Here is a 24,436-nt window from a genome sequence, read left to right as displayed (position 1 = left end):
TGTATAATTACTGAGGTTATCTAGTTCTATTTGTTAATTATTGTGTGCAATTAAACTGGTTGCCTTTTTTATTTAAATTTGATACAAATCTACTTACTTTTTATCAATCCAGCTTTCAAGAATTAAACAAGATTTGGGTGACAAGAATTGCTCACTCTGAAATTTGTTGACAAGATTCTAAATCTATCCTGTCATTCTGTTCTCTCTCAAGAGGATCTCCCTGATTTCTTTTTTTTTTTTTCCTCAAAATGTAATATTAGGATAAATTGGTCTTTTTTATTTTTAGCACAATAAAAGCATTTCCACTCAATTTCTTCAGAACTACCAGGTACTAGTTCTGTTTAAAATGTTTATCTCTAACAGGTGTTGCTTAAATTCTTCCTGTTTACCAATTGTCTGGATAGTACAATGTAATCTCTACGTGAAATAAGCATCTAATATAACCTCTTTCCAACCACAAAATCACAGGTGAAAAATTTTAATGAGGATGAAATACTTACATTATTCATGTTCATTAACTGTACCTCTAATCACTGCACTTTATATTTCCTTGCTAAAGTGTCTTTCATTCCTTATCTTCTTTTTAAAAAAAAAAATCATCATTATCAACCCAAGAAATGGCAGCTATGGATTTTTTTTGAACTATTTAGTTCCCTCTACAAAATTTATGTCTATAATCTTATTTTTATTAATCCCTATGTCCATCTTCTCAGCTGATACTTATATCTTGAATTACTTTGAATTTATTTCAAATGTTTACAATCTTATTTCAACACTAAAACTGTTCGGTGTTTGAAGTGTTGATTTAATGGGTTCTTCATCTTGATTCTGGAGTTTTTATATTCTAGAAGATACTAATTTTTTTCTTAAAGAGATTTCATTCAGGTATTGTTTGGTTTACATTTCTGTCTAGTCTTTCCCTCTGACCAATTTGTAGTTGTGATTTTCCAAAGCACAAGTGATCTCAAACTTTTTGAACATGAAGATTCAATGAGGACTTTGGTTTCTATTTGACATTAGTTTCCTGAGGTCAACAATTATGTTCTCAAAACCCTATTCCAGTTGCTATTTTATCTACAAGTAAATTAAAGTACCAGTGTTTCTTCCTGTCAAGTCCACCAGGCACATAACTTTCATCTGTCTGGAAAGTTACCTATACCATGGTTAGAAGGATTCTCAAACTAGGAAGGGTCCCTATATGTTTTGTCTGCAAGGCATAACCCATATAGAATTCTTGGAAAATTTGAGTAGGTCATAAGCTGCACTGCAAGGTGAAAAAGGTAGAAGTGTAGCTAATTTCTCAGCATCGGCTTTGAATAGTTGAGTGCTTGTTGCAATCTTCTTGATTACTAACACTCCCTTGTTTCTCCTTAGGCTAAAGAAACTATCTGAACTCTATTTTTGCACACCTAATTTGAGCACTTGAGCACTCTACTAGTACTGTATTAGGCGTAACAGGGAAAAGAACCAATATCCTTTATGTTTTGGGCAAGGGTTCTGCCAGGAAAAAAAGTAAAAAAAATGAGCTGATATTTGCCCAACTTCAAGTGAATCTGTTATGAACCCTAGTGGAAGGATTTATGTTCTTCAGAACAAAAGTGAGATGCTTAAGCATTCCTCTTGCCTTCATGCTTCTTAGTGATTAGTATAGCTAGCCCCGCTCAGCTTGCTGCTCTCTATGGATGTTACAAGCAAATTCTTACCTCTGCTATCTTTTCTTCATGGGCTGTGAGCACACAACTCGATGCTGAAGTTTCTCCCAAGCAGCAGAATGCATCTGAAAATTAAGCACTGCAAAATTGAGTCAGAGCTGATGATGCTCCAAGTATGTTCACATTTCTATATTATATATATATATACACATATATATACATATATATATATGTCTGTATTTTAAAAATATGTATATATTGACATAAACAAATGTACTGTTTAGGGGTATTTTCTGCTTCCTTATATCATATATATAAACATGTCTTCATAAGTAACCACTGGACATATGTCAGCCATTGCTTGTCTTTTTTGTCTGTCATGGTGAGGTCCAAACTACAATCCCGTGCTGTTTTGTGTTACAAGACGGACATTGACAAGGTTTTGAAATCCTAATACTGATTTACTATTCTCTATAAAACATAAAGCTTTCTGAGATGGATCCCTAAAACATCGCTTTCTTTATTCTTTTTGTGCATTACAGACAGATGCTAAAAACTAATTTATTTTACTTGTTAAAAGGCAGTATTCTGCAAAAAAAACCCTCTTCTTCCTCTACCTTCTGACCTCTGCTCTCTCAAGTACGGAACCATATGCACTCAGCCTCCTGTGATTTCAAGTTAGCAATCATGCTAAAGCATGTAGCAATGTATTTGATATAGTTTATTGGAGTTTGAAATTAAAAGCAGCTTTAAAAAATGCATCTTCTATTTTTAGTAAATCAATCTGATAGTAGGCTATCCCTTGTGATACTGTTTATGACCTCACTGCTGATACAGAGCTAGCAGATGCCAACTGAAAAACAAATATTTTTGTTGTTTACAGGTGCAGCTGAGTGTGGCTCTGAAGCAACTTTATGTCCTCAACAAACAGAAAACATATTTTCTATCAATGGTTTCTCTACAATTCAAAATTAAATACACGGTCTTACATTTCTGAATAGATCATAAGGGAAAAGTAATTTTCAACAGCTGACATGCAGCTTGGCAGTACCGAAAAAAGACAATAGTTCACTTGCGTAGTACATACAGACAATGGTTTGGGATTAGAAGTAAAATCACAATTTCCTGTCAAATAATGTCTCAATATCTCAGTTGATTATTCTAATGATTATAGCTTATTTTAGTGTCAGAATGAAAGTCAAATCATTCTGAGAGATGGACTCTTTAACAACTGGCTATAAGACATAATATTAACAGAAGGATAGATTGTGAAGACCAAAAAGGAAGCAAGGACATGCTCATATCTTAATTTTCTTCAAAAGGTGAACCGTATTCACATACTACCACTGATTCACTAAGGAATAATGCGTTGAACAAGCTTGAAGCCTGACTCATTACTTCTTAAGCTGCCAAGAGAGAAATCAAGTAAATAAATCCTCTACATTAATACATAGTAAAATAAATGAATAAATAAAATTGATTGGAATGTCAGGTCTTGATCCTGAAAACCCTAATATATTGTTATATACATAGGCATTTTCATTTCAGTAGAAGTATGCACATCTAAGTGACTGCAGAACCACCTCTCAGACATATACAATCAGAAATACCTCTGGCTCCATGTGATCCATCACTTTCACAGGTAGGATGCAGGCTTGTGGATGAATAAACAGGTTATTTAAAAACAAACAAACAAACAAAAAAAAACCACAATGATTTGGTAGCCTAAGTCTTATTTTAAAATCTGAATGATAAGCATAAGATAACAGGATGTAGATCTCATATCTCTAGACTATATCTGATTTTTTTTGCCAAGTTGCGTAATGCTTGGGAACTTAAAATGACAAGACTAAGATTCTGCTGAACAAACTAATGTAATGAAAAATCTGTATCTGAGATTTCAAAGTACAAAATCAAATAGAAGAAAAATATTTATAAGAATAGGTCACACAAAAGCTGAAAATCTAAAATTAAATATTTAATTAGAACTCTGATTTTGCTTTCAAGGTAGGTGGCATTGCACAGGCTATATTACAATCTTTTATAGTATTTTTTTTTTCCAAAGAGAATACTGTTTATTTTTAACAGGCCACTTTAATATTAATACATGTGTAATAGGATCAGAACTGAAAATCAGCTAAAGATGGTAAATTTTACATTATTGGGAAAATTACATTTTTTTGTATTGTAAAAACATTTATTTTTAACAATTTACCTACATTAATCAAAAAAGTACAGCATATTTAATAATTTTACAAATTCTTCATAAAAAATATATCTCTGTACAAAAAGGTCTTTTGCACCTACTTCATGTCACAGCAGCATGTAGTGAAATGGCAGAATGAAATACTGGGAATGAAAATTAGATTGACTTGATCATAATGCCGGCGTTCTTCCCCAATCCCCCCACCCTCACCCTCCCACCTGTTCTTTCTTTTTTTTCTTTTTTTTTTTTAATAACAGCTTTTATTTGTTTACAAAATATTTTACACAAGAAAAAAAATTATTGCAGCTAGCCTGGAGAAAGGCAAGATGTGTGATACAAGCAGCAGTTTTTAACAGCTTTGAAGCACATAACCTGTTTTTAAAAAAAATATATAGCATGTCTTATTAGCCCATAATAATGATATGGTCAACACTGGGGGAAAAGTCTTCTGCATATATCTCAGAAAGCAGTTTTCCTGGCTGCCATTACCTGGCCACTGTACAATGTTTTAAGAGTCTTATTCTGATGAAGCACCATACACAGCCCTCTGTAAAATAACTTCAGGAGAAAGAGATCCAGCCTGAACAGAAGACTCAAACATATGGAGAAGAAGAGGTATTTGAGGGATGTGGATAGATCTGATAGAACTCTGACATCTTTCCTTTACTTGGGTTCAAGTATGAAACTTCTGTTTATGCAATACTCTAAACAAACATCTCAAGACAATTTGTCAGTGTGCTCCAATTTTGAGTGCCTCGTTTCAAAGAACACTCACTCATGAAAAACAATCCTCACATAACCTCCTCAAAGTGAACCAATGGATAAAGAATGCACAGAATCTGGACTGTTTAAGAAAACACATCAAATAATTTAACAATTCTGTTTCTGCAACCTTTCCTCCAAAGCATACCTCAGTAGTCACAGTTAGATGGGTCACTACACCAAAACCATCAATAGTAACTACTTAGCTAGAATCCTGCACTTGTTTCCAATATTCCTTTTTTTTTTTCCTGCTATTGTCACTGCAGAAAGACTTCCAAAACAGTAATGATAATTTTGAACACCTGTCAAAAATTTTAATCACACAATTCCCTCCCTGGCTCACTGTTTTTAAGGAAGCTTTTCATTTGCAGAGCAACTGTAGAGGGGATCAGGACAACAACTTTGTTATGACTTTCTTCTTTCTCAGGAAATGTGAAGGGCTCTGAGAAGTTACAGAAAAATGAAATTTACTACACAAAAAACTCAGAAACAAACAAAAAACAAAGCCAAAAACTACTAAAAAAATGAACAAGAAACTGACTGAAAAGGATTATTTATTAAATTTTCTTCAGAAAATTTTCTTGCTCATATGAAGAATATAACGGCTGGAGGCCCTGCAATACTGTATTATATTGCTGGTATTTTTCATCTAACAGATGTTAGTTGTTAAGCTGACCAAAGGTTACCTCTGAAATTTTCTTTCTGTTCTGCACCATTAACTGAAAAATCTGTTATTGGACTTACATCTCCTTTTTGTTTAGTGTGTAACAGCCAGACCCACACACATATGGAATTCAGAAATCTTTTTCTCCAATTCTGTATAGCAACTGGACATTAAGACAGTTTCATTTTGAGAAAACTTGAGAAAAAGAAACTCAAACCTGAATTTTACAGAAAAGCAAAGCAAACTTTCCTTGTTTCTGAGCTCAATGTATATGAATAAAATCAGTTTTTACTTTACCATTTCCTGTAATTTCTTAATTTAAAAACTTAATTAATCTACCCATTGGCATATTTGTGTTTTGTTTTGTTTTCATTCAGTAAAACCTCTAATTCTAGGCAAATGTTAATGATTTACTCAACCATTCATATTTACAAATGTCAAACTTTCAAACTGTTTAAGTAAAAAAGCAGTAAGCAGTGTGTTTAAAAAACCTGAAAAAAAAAAAAGAAAAAAAAAACAGAAAGTAAAGATAGTTGAATATTTCTCTTTGTTCAAAGTAGAAACTGAATGACAACTTGTTATAGACAATTTGCACTGGGTTTACATATGCTACTGTAATGTGTTTTAGTTTCATGTAACATCAAAAAATGATGTCATTACAGGAAAAAAATGGAAAAAATGCAAAAGGGAAGACTGTATTATGAGCACAGGCTCACAGGCTTTATGAGCTATCTAAAATAAATTACTATTCACATTTGTACATGGCAAGCAGCAATAGCTGCTAACCCCCCTGCTGTTAAATAGAATGATACTGACAATAGTGATTGATGACTGATTTCAGAGGAAAACAATCTGGCAATGAAAATTTCTTAGAAATGGGCTCTTGTTCTGGCTGAAAGTCTCCATTGACTTCTAATCATGTTTAGAAAGAAATTTAGTCAAAATTTGACAAAAGATATATTGTCCTCTCTCGCACAAGATTTTAACTGGTGCTAAGCATAGGGCTCATAATTTAATATTCCAAGTAAATTTATTGTGGAATGCTTTGCTTGGCAAAGAGTGAGTGAATGTCTATATACAATGGAAGTGTGTAGAAACCCTGTATATTTTTACCAGTATCTTACTCAGTCATTCAGAACACTCTAGTGCAAAAAAATTGTGCATTAACATTTTGCAATATAACAGCTGATTGGGAAATTGGCAAACCACCCTATGTATGAGATACACTGTAAGTTTGTTTACTTTTAGCAAGATTTCAATGGTAAAGCATTTGCAGGTGTATGCAACCTCGAGGAAGGTTGTCTTCTCCTTCAAGAGAGCTTTATTTCTTCAGAATATTCCTGTACTTGGGGATAATCTGTGGTGCTTTCATTTGTCACAGTACTCAAGTGCCCAGAAGAATGAATTGAAAGGCATCCAGCCACATACAAATATGAAAGTCTGAGGCATTAAATATGACTAATTGGCATGTCTTGGCAGTCTTCCTTAAAGTGTGCCTTGATTTGAAGCAGATGCAGCCAGGCATTTTAATCCAACTTCAGATGAAAAAATATTCTTTGTCGGATCCCCAGAAGACTGACACATTTTTACCAGAAAATTTAGCTGCATGTAGGCTGACAGAAGATGTTAAAGATTACAGCAGCAAAGCCAAGAGAAGAAGGGAAACTGGTATATGGCACCAAAGGAATTACTGCTTGTCCATCAGAGGTATGGCTATGAATCAGTCTTATTGGGCACTGAAGGCTATACCACTGTACAAACTGTGTTCAGAGTCGTATCAAACCTCACAGCCTTTGCCTCTGTGGGTTTTAAGTTTGTGTCATACATAGGATTTTCAAATGAAGCCTGTCCATTGCTGTTTTCATGTCCAGCATACCCATTGTACTGTACTTTTGGTCTTGTTCTGGAAAAAAAGGCAGGAAATGGATATTAGTAAACATTACAAATAAAAATTCTACAAATATCACAAGTTTTATGTTCAAAGTTTCCTGTCTACACAAGCTGCATAACTGTCTAACATAGATAAAGAGAGATCCATAAAGGATGTTGCAGGGACTTAAAAAGTAAGATAAATCTGTCTGAAAGTTGCTTTTACAACATGAAGAGAAGAAAACAAATTCTTAATTGGCATATCAATACTACAAAGCGTGGAAACAATATAGGCATAATAGAGGTATATGTATTCCCCCTGTAAAATCTGTCAAAATAATGACAACTTCATAGCCTGTTGTTAGTGCCAAAATTGGCAGCCAAAACTAAAGCAATGTACAGCAAAAGTACAAACAAAGTACTTTGGGAACTAATAATATTTATAACATGTTATGTCAGTAGTAACAATTATGATATTTTCTGATGACATTTTCATTTTTAGATTGCTATACTCTGGCCATAAAAGAATTCTTCCACTGAGCGGAAACACTTATTCCAGCTTTACTAAATTAACTGCTTACCAAATTACAAATACACATAATGGTCTTTCTGAAGTATTGGTTTTAATTTGAAAAGTGCAATGGCATCTTTAATTGATAAATTCAATTATATCACAGTCAAGTGCATTCTAATCGACTTTCCTGGAGATTTGGGATTTTATCCACAATAATTTTTACAGTATACCTAGGAACATATAAATATTATTATTGTATTGATATAGATCAATACAAACTGTCAATTTGAAAGACTTGAATAGAGTAGATGACTAGGTGTACATAGAAACATGTGAGTGAGCAGCTCCTAATTCAATTCTTTTCAATTGCATCGTGGGTTTTAGATTAGATAAACGCTCACAGCCTTTACTGACTTAGACGTTTTCTAGCAGAGATAGTGGGAGCAGTTTAGTAATTTGCTGTTATCAGCATTTTATTACCATTCCAGAACAGGAAGTTAGTGTTGCACCATTGAAATGCTGTAACAGGTCTCCTGGACAGTACTAAATCTGAGTCAGTGCAAAGTCAGCCAGCGTAGCCTCAATTAGGCAGCTCTGCACTGTGAGTTTCTAGAAAATGGTACACTGTTAGTGGTAGAAATCTTCAGATAAGGGTTAGTAATTTCAGTTATTCCAGATAAATCTGCCATAGCATGCCTGTATACCTCCATAAATACTTCCTGCAATAAACAGTACTAGACACCTTGACAGAGATTTTATACGTCCAGGCATATGTAATCAGATTGACCAAATCCTAGCTAATATTTTCAGAAATTTTGACACTTGTAGATCAAAGGATACAATGAATTATCTTTCAGGAACCACTCTTGTATTCTGGATATTACTTTACTACCATGTAGAACATATCAAAACTTCAGGGATGTTCACATTTTTATGCAAAGTTCTGTTAGAATATATTAAGCCAGTAATTAAATGAAAAATAAAACAGAATTATGCAGACTTCCTGATATATTCAGTAAAATTATGTAATAAAATTAATAATATACTGTATTTTGCTATTTTAAGTCTCTCAGCACCTAAAAGTATTTAAAGAAATAAATAAAGGAGGTCCAGTATAGAATTTTATACTTTCCCTCAGCCATTGAAATAGGGACAGAAAGTCCGTGAAGGAGAGCAAACTATAGATGCTTTGTGCTTAAAAAATGTTAAACAATTTAGCAAAGAATTTCATGGTAAAAAATCAAAAGAGGGTTGCTGAAAATCAAACTCTTTTATGAAATGATTCTGTTTTGAATAGCAGATTGGGAAAACTGTCACCGGAAAGATGTAACAGAAATTGACAACTTACAAATAATTCTTCTGCATGCAATTATACTTTTTTCTGAATGCTTTTATTTAAGAAGTAACAAAACATGTTCAGAAATCTTAACATCTAAGTGTAAATAATTAACTACATTTTGATTTTATTTAGAAAGACTGAGATGCCATTTTCTGTCCTGATGCACTCCCTGTCTGCCAGATAGAAGGTACTGAAGCTACGAAAAAAAGCTTTAACATCACTGGCTCTAGTTAGATGTTATTAATCTGGTACAGCAGAAGTATCCGTTAAAAAAAAAAAAAAGTATTTTTTTTCTGTAAGACTACCTTCAAATTCACTGATATAGAGAGCCTCCAGTGGCATAACTACTACTGCATCACTGTGAAAATTTAAGGTTGTTATTCCTAAGGTACCTTCAAGAAAATGGCTTCAAAAGTCACATATTCTGTGCTCTTTCCTTTGGAACATCTTTTTCAGAGAGGGTAAAGGTGACCTAGGGCTACTTTAAATCATTAATGAACTTGTTAATTTCTTGGAGATACCTTAAATATCTTCTGATAACCTCTCTATAAACCATGGTTTAATGGAAGAATAGTTTGAAAGCACAGAAAAAGAATATTCTTTGAAACACCAAGTTAATAAGCAACATCTCCTTTTTAAAAAATCTAATGCATTTAATTTAGATGAAGGTAGGAAGAACTGCAGTACTGCACCAACAGTACCATAAACATTGGGATTACATCTGCTCTACTGAAGAACAAATTTTAGCTCTCTTAAATATAGTTTCTACCAAATAGAAAAGAAAACCTCTACTACTCACATCAGACTTAACGAACTTCATAGAACAACTGCAAAATGTACCTGTTGGTCACAGTACAGTCTTATTACATTTCATTTAGAGTTTGTCTCCTCTTTCTAAGAGCAATGTGACAGCAATGTTCCCTTTAGGTTCCATCTCTTCACCCTATCTGAAAGCCTGCTTTTTCATGCTGCTACATAAGCTTCCCCCATTTCAAAGTAGGAGCTATCTGAGCATGCAGATCTGTAGGCACCAGAAAAGTATATTCCAGTAACTTGCTCTGAAGCACAATTCATAGCTTTTCTTGAGCAGTTTTTTCAACCAAAGACTGTATTTCATTTCCTGACATGCATCATTTTAAATGGAGCTCACAAGTTCAAGCCTCGCTGCAACTTTTTCTTCACAAATCGTCTAATGCTGAGGTTGGTAGACAGTCAAGTCTATCACAGGCCAGTGGTGGACTTTACTTTGTCTGTATGATTTCTTACAATCACAAAATACTCCTGCTATCATGATTATAGAACAAAGGTTTAAGAGTGTGTTACTAAAATCAGCATTTCTGTTTAACACCATTTTACAAACTGCAAAAAACATAAAGCAGTGAATATTGTAACTCAATAGGAAATATAAGAATTGTCCCAGAAAGCTCTAGACAAGTAATACTTAGAATGGACAAATATTCAACAAATACATAGATATCAGCTTTTAAATGAAATTTCAGACAAAATTATTGGATTTATTCTATTATCTACTGCCATGTAAAAGTTTCTTACAAGCTGAAGTGATGCCAATTCTAGTAGTATCCGCTAGCTCATTCAGCACGTATTATAAGTAGTCTCATTTTGGGCTGTTCCCTCAGGGATTTTATGGATTTTTCAGCTTGTATAATTAATACTCATACACATGTTTAAAGAAGTAGCATATATTCAATTTAATAAAGCGTTAAAATGAAAGAGTATAACACATGACCTGAGATTTCAATCAGATAGCCTAACGAACCAAGAAGGTTTATAGGTCTTTGTTCCTTAACACGGTGACTTATTTTTCTAATTGTTCACCATTAATAACTGCTCTGCACTGATCCCCTTTGCAGGAATGCTTTAAAATGTTTGTCTTTCTAGAGCAAAGATACTCTTGAAAGCTTTAGTGTTCTTTATTCACTTACGCTTATCAAAATTAAAACAAATAGTGTATTAAGGTAGAAAATAAATTAGATTTACAATACCTGTGTTTGTAGAGGTAAAATGCAAACCCTGATAATATTAGAGCGAAGAATGGGACCAGGATGGCAGCTGCGACAGAACTGCTGTTGGTACCGTAGTAGTGATTTGAAAGGTCTGTGTCTGCACTTAAGGGACCTGAAATGAAACAAAAACGGGCAGAAATAAAAATTCCAGGCTATCTACCTCACAGTTATCTTTTTTATTCTATTTTTGTCTATATCTTTTGAATGAAAGAAAATGTCTTGATAAAATCATTCTATTTAAAAACATGAAGTAAACAGCATGCAGTATCATAGTACAGATCTTGTTAATACCACTTAATAATGTATCATTAAAAACACTAAAACATCAAAATGCTTTAAAAACAGTATTCAGTAGGTAAAATAATCGTTTCAGTTAAGTATCATAATTATAAAATATACCTATCAAGAGTCACTAGCTGAATAAAATTAAGCCCTACACCTTCTACTATAAAAGATTAACACTGTAAAAATTATTCTATGGCTGCATCTTTAATATTCAGCTTAGAAACAACAAGCAATGAGTGACTATATCAAACATGAAAAAGGTAGGGAGAACTGAGGTAACACAGTGTTTTCTGATAGGTTCAATAGCACTCTTGTGCCCGTGCACTTGTGTGCATGTCCTTGCTGCTTCAAAATTTCCTTTAAGGGTTTAGAGCCTCCAGCAGCTGCTTTTGCACTGGAATAAAATTCATGTGTAGAGAATGCAAACGCAGTCACCTGTGGCATGGCCTCTCTGGGTTCCTGTTGTGGACAAGCAGATAACCAGGACTGAAAGGCATTTTGTGGAACCCACTTTTCCATCAAGATAGAGAGACATTGTCAGATTTGTTAAATAGGTCCCCAACAGACAATTACAATTGTGAAGGTTGAAAAGTAATTTTACAATGAAAGCAGAGTCAACTGCATCTCACCATACCAAACTTACAGCTCTTCAATGGAATAAGTTTAATCCATATTGAGATTTTATTCAAAGAGAATAGACCAGAGCCGAGGTAAATTACTGTAAAAATGAGGCTGGGACAGATACCTGGATTTGCATTTCCGTGATATTGTTGGTGATGCTAGTACAGTAGAATAGGAAACACCGGTGTTTACTGCCCAGAAATGCTCCTACCCAACAGTATGCACTGTCTCAGACACCATGATTCCCTCACTGATGGCAGCATCAGTCTTTTTAGGACTCTGGCCCAGATCAGTCACACAGCAGACACACAGCCGCTGTGCTGCTTCTAACAGTCTACTGTAACATCTAAGATGAAAATATGAGAGAGAAACAAGCAATTCTCCTATAATTTCTTGTGGTTCAAGCTCAATTGGAAAGAAGAATGAGCTAAGGTTTTGTTCCATTAGATATTTTTGAAACTTAGATACTTCAGCTACTAATATTCTAATACATTTTGCACAACTCAATTTAAAAAATTTATGAAATCTAAAAGTAATCAAGTTCCTTTGAAATTAAAGCATCCTCCCTAGGAATTTCAGAAGCATCAGTTTTGATCACTAAACATGACAAAATACTGTAATATTTTTCACTGCCTTCATTTTCTGTTATGTTCTCAAAGCTATTGTCATGTTGCATGTAGTAGTCATACTTTATAAGTAGCTGCAAAAATTTAAAATATCTAATCAGAATTCAGCTAAAAGAAAATAGTTTGAAATTCACTATAAGCGATTGTATGTATGTACATTGTATGAACAGACTATGGGATTGTTTAAAAATGTAAATACATTTTTTTAATTGAACATTTAAAACTAGACTCATTTAGATAATTTAGGAAATATGTTTGATAACTGACACACAGATGATACTCAGTACCTTAAACTTATATTTGAAGTAACTGAATATTCTATATCTCTACAGTTTTTGAAGTACTGCACTTAGGTTAACCAATCCTGAAACTTTTAAACAAAGTTTGCAACCTTTAATTGGCACTGGCAAAGTGTTGATCAGGTCTGTGCTGTGCATGTGGTGTGCTTTTCATTACGGAAACTTTGCTCCAATTCTGGATAATTTAAATTTTATTCATGTACAATACTTGGTCTCATGTACTTATTACAATGATTTTCAGAGTTATTTGTGATTAAACATATCCTGATGGGAACTTTGTATTTCTCCTGACAGTGTTATTGTGATAAGAAATGGGAAGGCCTATTGTAATGCTCTAATTTAGGTACTGATTGCTACCACAGCTAAAACTAGAAACATATATTGCTTTGCTTACAGCCAAAAGAAAATTAATGCAAAAGATAGTTTGGTTTTCTTTTTATTAAAAAGAAGACATACTTTGTCACTGGGAAACATTATTCAATCAAGGGATATTCTGTAAGATTATAAATGGTCTTTCAATCATTTCACAGAATGACAGGAGTTTCTTTAGCCTCCTAAAAACAGCAGCAGTCAGGTAAAGTTCTGATTCTGATAAAATACAATGAAGTCCTTACTGTGCAAGTTACCGAATATTCTCATTTATGTGTACTAGAAAAAAATATTTTTGTAAGAAAATACTCGTTACGGTCCTTTACTCATCATTATTTAGAGCTTTCAAATGCATTTTCCCTGTAACCCTCATCTATGGGTTTCTACTGTCTGGCATCAGTACAACATGGCTCTGATCAGTACAACACGGCTCACTAACTAAGAAAACAGCTCTTGAAGTGTGAGAGTGTGACAGCTAAAGCCATGCAAGATAAGAAAAGTAGAATTACAATTAGAAGAGCTGTATGTGAGACAAAGATGGCTAGCAGCTCAAGGATTAAAGAGAAAAAATGTTGACATGGAAAGCAACTCACTGTCCGCGAGGGTAAACTTGTTCCAAAGAGAAACAGAGGCTAGGCTGTCTTCACCTAACTGATAACTGTTGAACAGCAAAGACTCTTTTGGTACTTTGTTGGGTGTGAAGAGCATATTAATATATAGTTTCACAGTTAATTAGTCTCAGCTAATTACTTGTGCGTTAGCTAATGTGTAATTGTTTTGTATTCTCAAGTTCTGAGTATCCTGTTTAGATATAGAGCCTCTTTGTGAATTTTGAAAGTTGTGCAAAGTGATACTGGCGTGCATTAAAAGGAGTGTGGCCACCAGGTCAAGGGAGGTGATCCTCCCCCTCTACTCTGCCCTGCTCAGGCCTCACCTGGAGTACTGTGTCCAGTTCTGGGCTCCCCAGTACAAAAGACAGGGATCTCCTGGAAAGAGTCCAGCGGAGGGCCACAAAGATGATACAGGGCCTGGAGCATCTTCCCTATGAAGAAAGGCTGAGAGACCTGGGTCTGTTCAGCCTGGAGAAAAGAAGACTGAGAGGGGATCTTATCAATGTTGATAAATACCTGAAGTGTGGGAGACAGAGGGATTTGGCCAACCTCTTTTCAGTGGTTTGTGGGGACAGGACAAGGGGTAATGGCCACAAAATGGATCACAGGAAGTTCCACACCAACGTACGAAAGAACTTCATGGTGAGGGTGATGGAGCACTGGAACAGGCTGCCTGGGGAGGTTGTGGAGTCTCCTTCTCTGGAGACATTCAAGGCCCATCTGGACGCCTACCTGGGCAGCCTGCTCTAAGGAACCTTCTTTGGCAGGGGGGTTGGACCCGATGATCTCTCGAGGTCCCTTCCAACCCCTACAATTCTGTGATTCTGTGATTCTGTGATACAGAAAGGAAAGGAAGGGTAACATCTTTATAGAGCGAAATTTCAAATCCACATCTTCTCTAATGATATTCAGTGCTTAAAAGCATAGATCATTTTCAAGAAATTAACAAGTATTTCACACCTATTGATCAAATATATTACAGATAAGTTAATTATTCATATTACTTGTCAATATTTGTTAGCTCAATCTAAACAAGCTAAAAAGTACTTTGAAGAAACTTTGAAATGACCTGGATGAAGGGATTGAGTGCTCCCTCAGTAATGCAGACAATACCAAGTTAGGTGGGGCTGCTGGTCTGCTTGAGGGTAGGAAAGCTTTGCAGAGGGATCTGGATAGGCTGGATCTATGGGCCACAACCAATCCCATGACATTCTACAGGGCTATCTGCTGGGTCCTGCACTTGGGTCACAACAACCCCATGCAGCTTTATTAGGCTTGGTGAAGAGTGGCTGGAAAGCTGCCTGGTGGAAAAGGACCTGTGGGTACTGGTTGATAGCTGGTTGAATATGAGCCAGCAGTGTGCTCAGTTGGCCAAGAGGGCCAACAGCATCCTGGTCTGCATCGGAAATAGTGTGGCCATCAGGACTAGGGAAGAAATTGTCCCTTTGCATGTGGCACTGGTAATACCACACCTTGAATGCTGTATTCAGTTTGGGGCCCCTCATTACAAGAAAGATATTGAGTTGCTCAAGTGTGTGCAGAGAAGAGCAACAAAGCTGGTGAAGGGGCTAGAAAACTGAGGGAACTGGGGTTGTTTAGTCTGGAGAAGAGGAGGCCGAGGGAAGACTTCATTGCTCTCTAACAGTACCTGAAAGGAGGTTGCAGTAAGGATGGTGGTGTTCTCTTTTCTCATGTGGCAATTGACAGGACATGGGGCAATGGTCTCAAGTTGTGCCAGAGAAGGTTTACACTGGATATTATTAAGAATTTCTTTCTGGAGAATGGTGATCAGGCTGGCCAGAGCAGAGGTGGAGTCCCTATTCCTGGAAGTATTTAAGAGATATGTGGATGTCGCACTAAGGAACATGGTTTAGTGATGAGACACAGTAGGTCAGGTTGACGGTTGGAATTGACAATCCTAAAGGTCTTTTACAACTTAGACAATTCTAAAAATCTATGACAATCCAAATTGGAATGAACAAGGCCAAGATTTTAGAACATCAATCTTCTAGAACTCTAGAGGTGAGGCACAGGCACAATTACAGAAACAGAAACTAGCAGCAGACTAGCAGTCTTCAGAGGCCAAGATATTAAAACGTAACAAATCAAAAAAAAATCCCACAACAGCGATGTTTTATTTGGCAAAACAGGCTAAATCATTTTATGTTGGAACTTAGGCATCTTAAGCATGCTCAGATACAGTTCTAGTTCTTTTGGTAGACTGATGACAGAGAAGTCTTTGCCTTTTAGGTTATTCTCTAAAGCTACAAGCAAACAGTATTGCTTCTGAAAGAGGATAAACAGTACTTAGACACTGAAGTTCTTTCAATTTTCATGTCATAAAGTTCTAAGACTGAGTGTATCCACTGAGCCTAGTCTTCCTCTAGTATTGTGTGATAAGGAAACCTTCATCAAACCCATTGAACTTTCACATTCAACCAAGTATTTCTTGGCAAATGCTGTTCTTTTAAGTATGCTTGCAGGTGACAAATTTCATATTACATTATTTATGCAACAGTGCCTGCATAGTTTATGCATACTTCTGGCTTAGTGTAAAGGCAGCAAACAGTTTAACTTCCGGAAGAAATTTATAAGTCTTCAGCTGGAGGATAGATGAGATCATTACTTCAGCTGAATATTCATGAACATAATAAATTAAAACAAAACAAAACAAAACAAACAAAACGGAGAGAGAAAATAAAAAAGTTATCATTGAATTTGAGAGCTTATGGACAAATGTTATGACCTTTACTGACCTGAAATTTGCTGTTTCGTTTTAGCTATTGGTTTTTCAGTGTAGAACCTATTGACAATCAGTGCCTATTTAATGATCACATAAAGAAATCCATTATCCTTTAAGGGAGAGTATCTGCAATTACAGAAATCTTACTTCTGAGATGTCAAAGATGAAAAGAAGCCCTCAGCATAGGAATACATGTAACAATAACCCTACAGCTCCTTACTAACCTTTGGAAAATACAAACTGAGCTCTCATGTTACAACTCTCAACAATGATACATTTTCTACTGTCACAGAATACAGCTATCAGAGAATACTGTAACTGTTGAATTGTCATTCTGCTTGTTCTTCTTTTATCCCCATGTGTTATTGATTTCAATGCTAAAACAAATGGCTCCAAACTTTTCTTAGGTAGCTGGAGAAGTAGTGATATCTTTTCTGGCCAGGGTCAAGTAAAAAGAAAAAGAAAAAACAAAACAAAACCCAACAAACCATATCCCCACTGTTTTGAGATAGAAACAAAAATCAATCATAGAATATCAAAGACTATTAAATAAGATGTTTGCTTGAGCAAATCTTGGTGCTCTATTTTTACAGCATGCTTGTTAAAATCAGAAAGAAAAAGCAGCTTAGATATTATGATGATAACGATTATACCAAAGAACAGACAGACAGATAATCTATCCCGCATAAGAGTTTACTCTGAATACTTAAATAATATTCAGCTTCAAAAACTGGCAGAGAAACTGAAGAGTAAGATCTTTTCCCCTTGTGATTAAACATATATATAGCACTTTGAGAGGTGGCCAACATGAGCAAATCCTTAGGGTAACTGATATTACAGCAGTTAATAGAGTGAAGAAATACAAGGGAGTTTTGGCAGAACTGTAAAAGGCATTGGGTACAGTACCAATGAAGTTAATGGAACTGAGGCAATTTATAAAATGTAGATACACTCTGCTGTTGACCTACTAACTAGGCTGTCTTTCCATGCAAGCCCAGTACTTTGCTGTGTATATACTGTGCTGTATATATCGTGTTCCAGGATCAGGAAATGCAAATGTCCATGGCTGGTATTTTTCAAAACTATTTAATAAGCAAATATTTCATGAGTAAATAGTTTAGTAGTTTTTATGACAAAATTATTTTGTAAGTAAAAACAGCTAGTTTATCAGCAGCTGCTGGAGTAGTGTATCAATATATACTTCAGTCATTCATTTCATATTTTTGACAGTGAAGTGGAATTCTGTCTAAACACATACATATTCTGAAAAGTACCCCCACCAGAAATAAGCAGTTTCCTAATGAAAGTTAAAATCAGTGTCAATTCTTCCCTTCTAATTTCCTTTATGATTCTGATTGCAATTTATACATTTGAGCAGAAAAAGGCTTTGCATTGTTTTACTTTTTTTTTTTTTTTTAATTAAATAAAGTGTCCACAGAAAAGGAATCAGTTGCAATGTCTCTTTAGGAACATTCTGTGTTCATTTCATTAGGTAGCTATGCTACAAAAGACAAGATGGTAACATATTAAACAGAGTGAACTTAGTATTTGAACTGCAGATTTCAAATATGCATATTTCACTGTATATTTTATAATAGCGATGGCATGAAATAAACATGCTTACTTCAGCTAGAAAGCTGATGGGAGTCATTTGTTGAACTGCCTCTTGCAACACTGCAAAATATTATATATACTAAAGCTCTATGAGTGCATTTACCTTGTCTTTGGAGCATAAATTTTCCAAAGTCTTTTCCATGTATGTCACCTTGATAGGTGAAAACACCTCTTTCAAGCCCTGATGACACCTAGAGTAGGTTGAAGAAGAAAAAAAAATAAAATTTGTTTCTGATAAACGAATAAGAATATTTAGCCCTTTTTTTCTGATTTAGATATATGAAGTTCTTACAGTTTTTTTTTTTCACTTTGTCAGTGATTATGTTTAGAGAACATTTATGATAGTAAGTTTGCATCACTATTACAGTTTTAAAATAACACTTGGAATGACTTTAAAACATCTGATGTAAATACTGGGTTTTAAAATTCTTTAATTGATATTTACATATTTTGTTAAATGTACAGATATAAAAGTTCACCAAATTTTCAGTCTTTAAAATATTTCCCATAGACAGCATCATGAGGCACAAAGGAAAACTGCAAAGAGGAAAATAACTCTTTTTCTTCAAGATTAAATGTCAACTCTTGGAATCAATATTTAATAAATATTGAGACAATAAAAAATCCTTCAGGTAAAAATTCTAAGTCAAATAAAATAGTCTGTTAAGGTACTACATATTTACCCTCTTCTTTATGCTGAAAAATTATTGTGTAAATAGTTTTCCTGAGATTGACTGAATATGTGTCAAACCTATACTATTTCTCAATATAGGAAAACAGCTGCTATTTCAAATGCAATATTGCTCATTCTCATTTTCTGTGAAGAACTTCCTCTTATGTATCCCTTCTTAAATTGAGAGTTCTTTTGAACTTTTAATTTTTCTGACAGTGAACTATTTAACAAACAAATAAAGATAAAATTCCCACTCTAGCTACACAAGGTAAAAACATAGCATAATATGCTGATTCACCCCACTTTCCACTTAGTGAGCTAAAAATTCTAATGGGAGTGTGGGAGATAGAAGATTATATACATAATTCAGAAAAGAAAAATAAGGTGTTTTCTACACTGACATCTAGTGTGCTGTATTCAATATTTATAATATAAAAAAACGTTTAGAGTTATATAGGAAATCACAAATTACTTTAAATTTTAAACTCAGCAAGCTATAGTAGTCTGGTTACTTACATAACCGTCTAGCGCCCAGTTGTCATTTTCAAACTTGCTTACAAAAATATCACTAGGTCCTTTAATCTGAAAAATTTTCAATAGCAAATGGGCTTCTTCTTTCTTGTAAACACCTATTAATATAAAGGAGGCAACATATGCCTTTTAAACAATTTTTGGATTATTTTGTTCAAACATCCTTTCAAAGCCAAGTACATTGCTTTAGAAGTAAAATATTTTGTAAAGAACATTCTGTAATAACATAATTTTAAAACTTGGATAAAATAAGAGTTTACATTGCTGTAATAACAGGATCTTATTTCATTCATCTTTTGCCCTTTGTCCATACTGTATCTGATAACAAAATGCAAACATGTTTTTGTACTGTTAAATTTTATAAATAAATGATCATGAATATCTGTCTTTTCATGCACTATGTCAATAATTCTGAATACACAGAGAATTGCTTCCCTGCTAAAATAAGATTGTCAATTAGAACTGGAAAAAATTGGATTTTACTGACAACACAACATTATATTACTCCAGTAAATAACAGTACTGAAGTGAAAGAAAATTTGCTGTAAGGTAGACAATAAAGAAATTATCTCAGGATTTTGACCTTAACAGGTACTAATAGCTTATAATGCTCATGTCAAATGTAACTGTGATCAGAGGCTAGATCAGAAGATCATGGTGCCAGATTTGAAGAAAGGAATATATGATATTGATTAAAAGGTATGCATAATTTACTATGTACTATTGTATGTCATGCCATTATCAAGACCATATTGTTTTAAAGCAGATATTGATCATTGTTGAATAATGGATCTTTTCAATGTTACAGTCCTTAAAATGCTGCATACACTTTGCATGTCATTTCAATATTACCTGTGAGTTTAACAGGTCAATGCTACCCAGCAGTCTGAGATTAAAAAAAACAACCAACCAACCAACCAAACAAACAAACAAAACAACCAAACACCTCATTACTTACTTGAAATATAATGGGAAAAATAGGTGGGTAACTACATAAAAATAACTGAAATACATGGTAAAGTGACTGTTACATTTAGCACCTTTCCTTTTGGAAAATAAGCAGAAAAGATTTTTTAGTGATAACAAAGTTTTTGCTTCCTGTTCAAGAGAAAATAGAACAAAATTGATCAAGAGAAAACAAACAAACAAAAAAATGACAGATTTTATAACACTGAATTCTGAGCCTACCTGATAGTTTGAGTTGTATGTTGGATGCTTCAGTGAATGTAGCATTTACTTTGCTGCTTGTAGTATTGAACCAATCAACAGTCAGAGTAGCAGGCTGTCTTTTTCCTAAATATTCATAAAACCCTTTCCACAGTGAATTTATAAAAAATACATCTGAGGGAACTAAAGTGGAAGAGAAGAGAAGAGAAGAGAAGAGAAGAGAAGAGAAGAGAAGAGAAGAGAAGAGAAGAGAAGAGAAGAGAAGAGAAGAGAAGAGAAGAGAAGAGAAGAGAAGAGAAGAGAAGAGAAGAGAAGAGAAGAGAAGAGAAGAGAAGAGAAGAGAAGAGAAGAGAAGAGAAGAGAAGAGAAGAGAAGAGAAGAGAAGAGAAGAGAAGAGAAGAGAAGAGAAGAGAAGAGAAGAGAAGAGAAGAGAAGAGAAGAGAAGAGAAGAGAAGAGAAGAGAAGAGAAGAGAAGAGAAGAGAAGAGGAGAAGAGAGAAGAGAAGAGAAGAGAAGATTACAACAAAGTAGCAATCTTTCTAGACACTCATGTTCTTCAGTTTCTCTGTTACAGCATCACTCTGCTATTCTAAGGAGGTAGAGGTATTACAGTAAAAATGAACAATCGTTAGGACAATATATCTAATGATCTTTCAACACAATTGCCTATACTATATCATGGCTGTCCATCACAATATATGTTTTTAAATAACCTCACACTTCATAGCTTGAGTGCTTCAGTCAATGTCCCAAAGACTATGAAAAATGATGGACTCTGCCCCTAAACACCTGTAGCTTTAGGATATGATGAAGAAGGGAGAAGAATATTCTCAAGTCAGGGATTCCTGGAAGGAGACACTCTTAGGCCACCCTACTTGTTTCATGAACAAAGCAGCACTGTGTGTAACATTCAATTGTTTCCACTGAATTCCAGATACAGCTTAGCACAAGTTTTTATCAGTCTTTTCTCCACACCTTTTCTCCACACATTATTGTTTAAATTTCAGTTGGGATCTCACAATACTTAAAGATCATATATTTCCTGAGAACATATTAATTTTGTAAAGTATCTTTTAGACTCTTTTTCCTAGATATTTCTCATTGCTTTCCTACAATAGTTACTTACAGTAAATGTGAAACCTGACATTTAAAAAATGTTAAAATTATTTTTGTCTTTTATTTGCTGTTAATTAAAAATGTACCTGAATTTATCCCTGTGAAGGTGAACATCTAGTATTACATGTTACAGTGCTGACAGGTACTGTATAAAACTGTTATAAAGGAGCTGACACCACACTTCTGTTTCCACATTTAACATCTTCAATATCTAGTATCTTTGACTGTTTTAGCTGCCCATAATAGCTGTTAATCTTTGTCCCATAGAAGCTGCTGAGGAATCATAGTGGCTCTGACTCAATTCTGCCCAGCCCTGACAATGTCTGCCTTTCCCACACAATATAGAAATGTAGAATTAGTAAATTAACTTTGTGGTTACTATATGAACTCTACACCAACTGCAGATTCTCCTCCAAATGTAAGGAATGGGAAAATCCATAGCTACTAATTAAAATGGCTTCCTAACAATTTTTGCAAAGGCTATACAAAGCAGTGAGAACCATGGGAATCACACACAATATTATAGTTGCTAAACTTCACATGGGTATTGTGAGAACTCATTATTTACAATTTATATTCTATTACAATTTACAGTAGTGTTAAAATGGTATTACTATTTCTTATAAAAACAATAACTCTAGAAAAAATAGAAATTTAATAAACAATATAATTTCTATTCAGTCATCTGAAGGTTGAAAATGAGAAAATTAATTTATTCTGTTAGAAAAATTTTAGTTGACAAATATTAGCTTCATCCCATAAAATACAGAAAGCAATAAATGAAATTCTACCAAAAGACAAGATAACAAGGTAAAGAAAATGCTCCAAAATACGGTGTTCTATACTTAATAGAATACACAATTTTAAAAGACATAATAACAGTGCAGACTTGATTTTTTAAAAAATAGCTTAAAACTTTTGTTAATTACTGACATTTATTACACAGATTCAATTCTCTAATCACCATTATTTGCATGACTTATTTAACAAAATTGGTCATAAGGGACATGATATGGTGTGAACTAACGCTGATGCTCTGCATAGTGAATGTATTTGACTTGGTCTATAATTTAATTTGGCATTGAACTTCAAAACCTGTGTGGTATCAGATTAATGCATACCTTAGCAGTTTGGTGATGTGAATCCTCTAATAAATTAAGATGGTATATTAATTACAGTGAATGCACATTACCTCCTGAATTGCTGCAAGTCTATAGAAGTGATGTATTTGAAAAGAACTCATTTCAGATTTCACCTGACACACTCACTAATAATATCACTGGGAAGGTTAATTATTAGCAGAAATACCTTTTTATCCCATCTATTCTACAGAGTCCTTCCATGAACTGCTGTGATTGTTAAGCATTCATCTTGTTTTCCCTGAAGTTTGCTAAAATTCAGAATATAGAGTTGCAAGCTAATTTATTTGGTAAAAAAAAAAAAACTGCTTGTAGTTAAATTGGTAAAAACAATAGGTCTTTTTTTTTCTAAAAATGACTGAACATGAGAAGCTCTACATAAAGGAATTATCAGATGTATTTCAGTCATGTATTTTGTCAGTGGCAGGAGGACAAAGTTGACTGCACACATGTGGCCCATACCATTTTGGAAAACCTGGCTTAGAATACCTATGAAATGAAGGCCAAGAAAAATGTAGAAGACAGAACTTTGAACCCAACCCCTAAAATTATAGTCTATGCTCATAAGGCTCTCCATTATAGCAATCTCTCTGATATAAAACTCCTTCAAATCTGCTTCTTATATACGCTTTATGTTTTTGGCTTGACAACTTTTTCTTGTGCGGTTCACAGAATTGGTATCGTAGAAATTATTAAAATGTTGTTTTGGAAATAATTTCATAGAGTAGGTTTAACATGGTACTTATTATCACGAGTGACTTCAACATTTATATTCCTTTGAAATTAGTTATAAAATACCTAAGTTAAATACTGGTAATAGTTTTATCATCCATAGCAACCTAAGGTGTGAATCAATTTAATTTATTTAAATCTAAAACTCTTCTTGTATACAAACCTGGAGTTTTAGTTATTGTTTCATTAACTTCTCTGACTCCTTTACCTACAAGTAAAAAGACAAATTATCATTTTCATGAACATATTTGATATATTTTTAATAGAATGTTAAAACAATGCCTGATTGTTGCAATTATCCCTTATCCAATAAAGTTATATTTAAAACAGAAATAACTGAAGTCTTGAATACTTTACGTGTTCAAACCTATACACTTAAACGAAAGCCATCAGAAAATAATTTAGGAAAACAACATTTTTACTGTGAAAAGTTGTCTGGCTAGCCAATTATTTTATACACTTAGGCCTATAATTTTATATCAGTGCTATAAAAGAGAGCCTTATAGGGGGGACAAATACTGTATATAATTACTCATAATATATTAAATATCATTAAAACTGTGTTAACAAAGATTGATACATTTATGACACAAACCAGCAAAAGCCAGATAGCCGGATTAAAATGACAGGATCAGATATCATGGGAAAGAATCACAACTGGTATAATTTGCTGTACTTCTGGTGCACTCAGCAGAGTTAAGTTCTTTGATGGCTGCTAAGGTTCTGGCCTCATATTGTTGGTCATTTAAAAAAACAACTAGCATCTAGTAATAGATTCTGTCTTGCATGGTTTGCTTTTGGTTTGGTTTGTTTTTTCTTCAGTAGCAGAAATTCAATGATTAGACTGATTAAGTGTTAAAATAGCATAAAGATGTGAGGCA

At 34.1% G+C, this 24,436-nt stretch overlaps 1 protein-coding gene across 12 annotated transcripts in view; it reads right to left on the bottom strand.

The window, feature by feature from the left end:
• Positions 1-3,701: 3,701 nt before the first annotated feature.
• The window catches only part of CSMD1 (CUB and Sushi multiple domains 1), a 1,150,108-nt gene continuing 1,129,373 nt past the window's right edge, over positions 3,702-24,436 (bottom strand). For 7 of the 12 annotated variants that reach the window (XM_080586628.1, XM_080586637.1, XM_080586630.1 and 4 more), the window contains 6 exons: positions 23,719-23,763; positions 20,591-20,752; positions 19,388-19,500; positions 18,302-18,389; positions 11,010-11,142; positions 3,702-7,187 (listed from right to left, as the gene is read on the bottom strand). In XM_080586628.1, the coding sequence (XP_080442754.1) occupies positions 7,028-7,187; positions 11,010-11,142; positions 18,302-18,389; positions 19,388-19,500; positions 20,591-20,752; positions 23,719-23,763 (701 nt within the window). In that variant the 3' untranslated portion in view covers positions 3,702-7,027. Of the gene's footprint in view, positions 7,188-7,253; positions 8,611-11,009; positions 11,143-18,301; positions 18,390-19,387; positions 19,501-20,590; positions 20,753-23,718; positions 23,764-24,436 lie in introns of those variants that run through there. The other 5 variants (XM_080586632.1, XM_080586634.1, XM_080586636.1 and 2 more) reach the window with 5 other exon arrangements.

The sequence above is a fragment of the Anser brachyrhynchus genome (assembly GCF_964034855.1).
Source record: "Anser brachyrhynchus genome assembly, chromosome: 3".
In the NCBI taxonomy this organism is placed as follows: domain Eukaryota; kingdom Metazoa; phylum Chordata; class Aves; order Anseriformes; family Anatidae; genus Anser; species Anser brachyrhynchus.
This window is presented reverse-complemented; position numbering and strand designations above follow the sequence as displayed.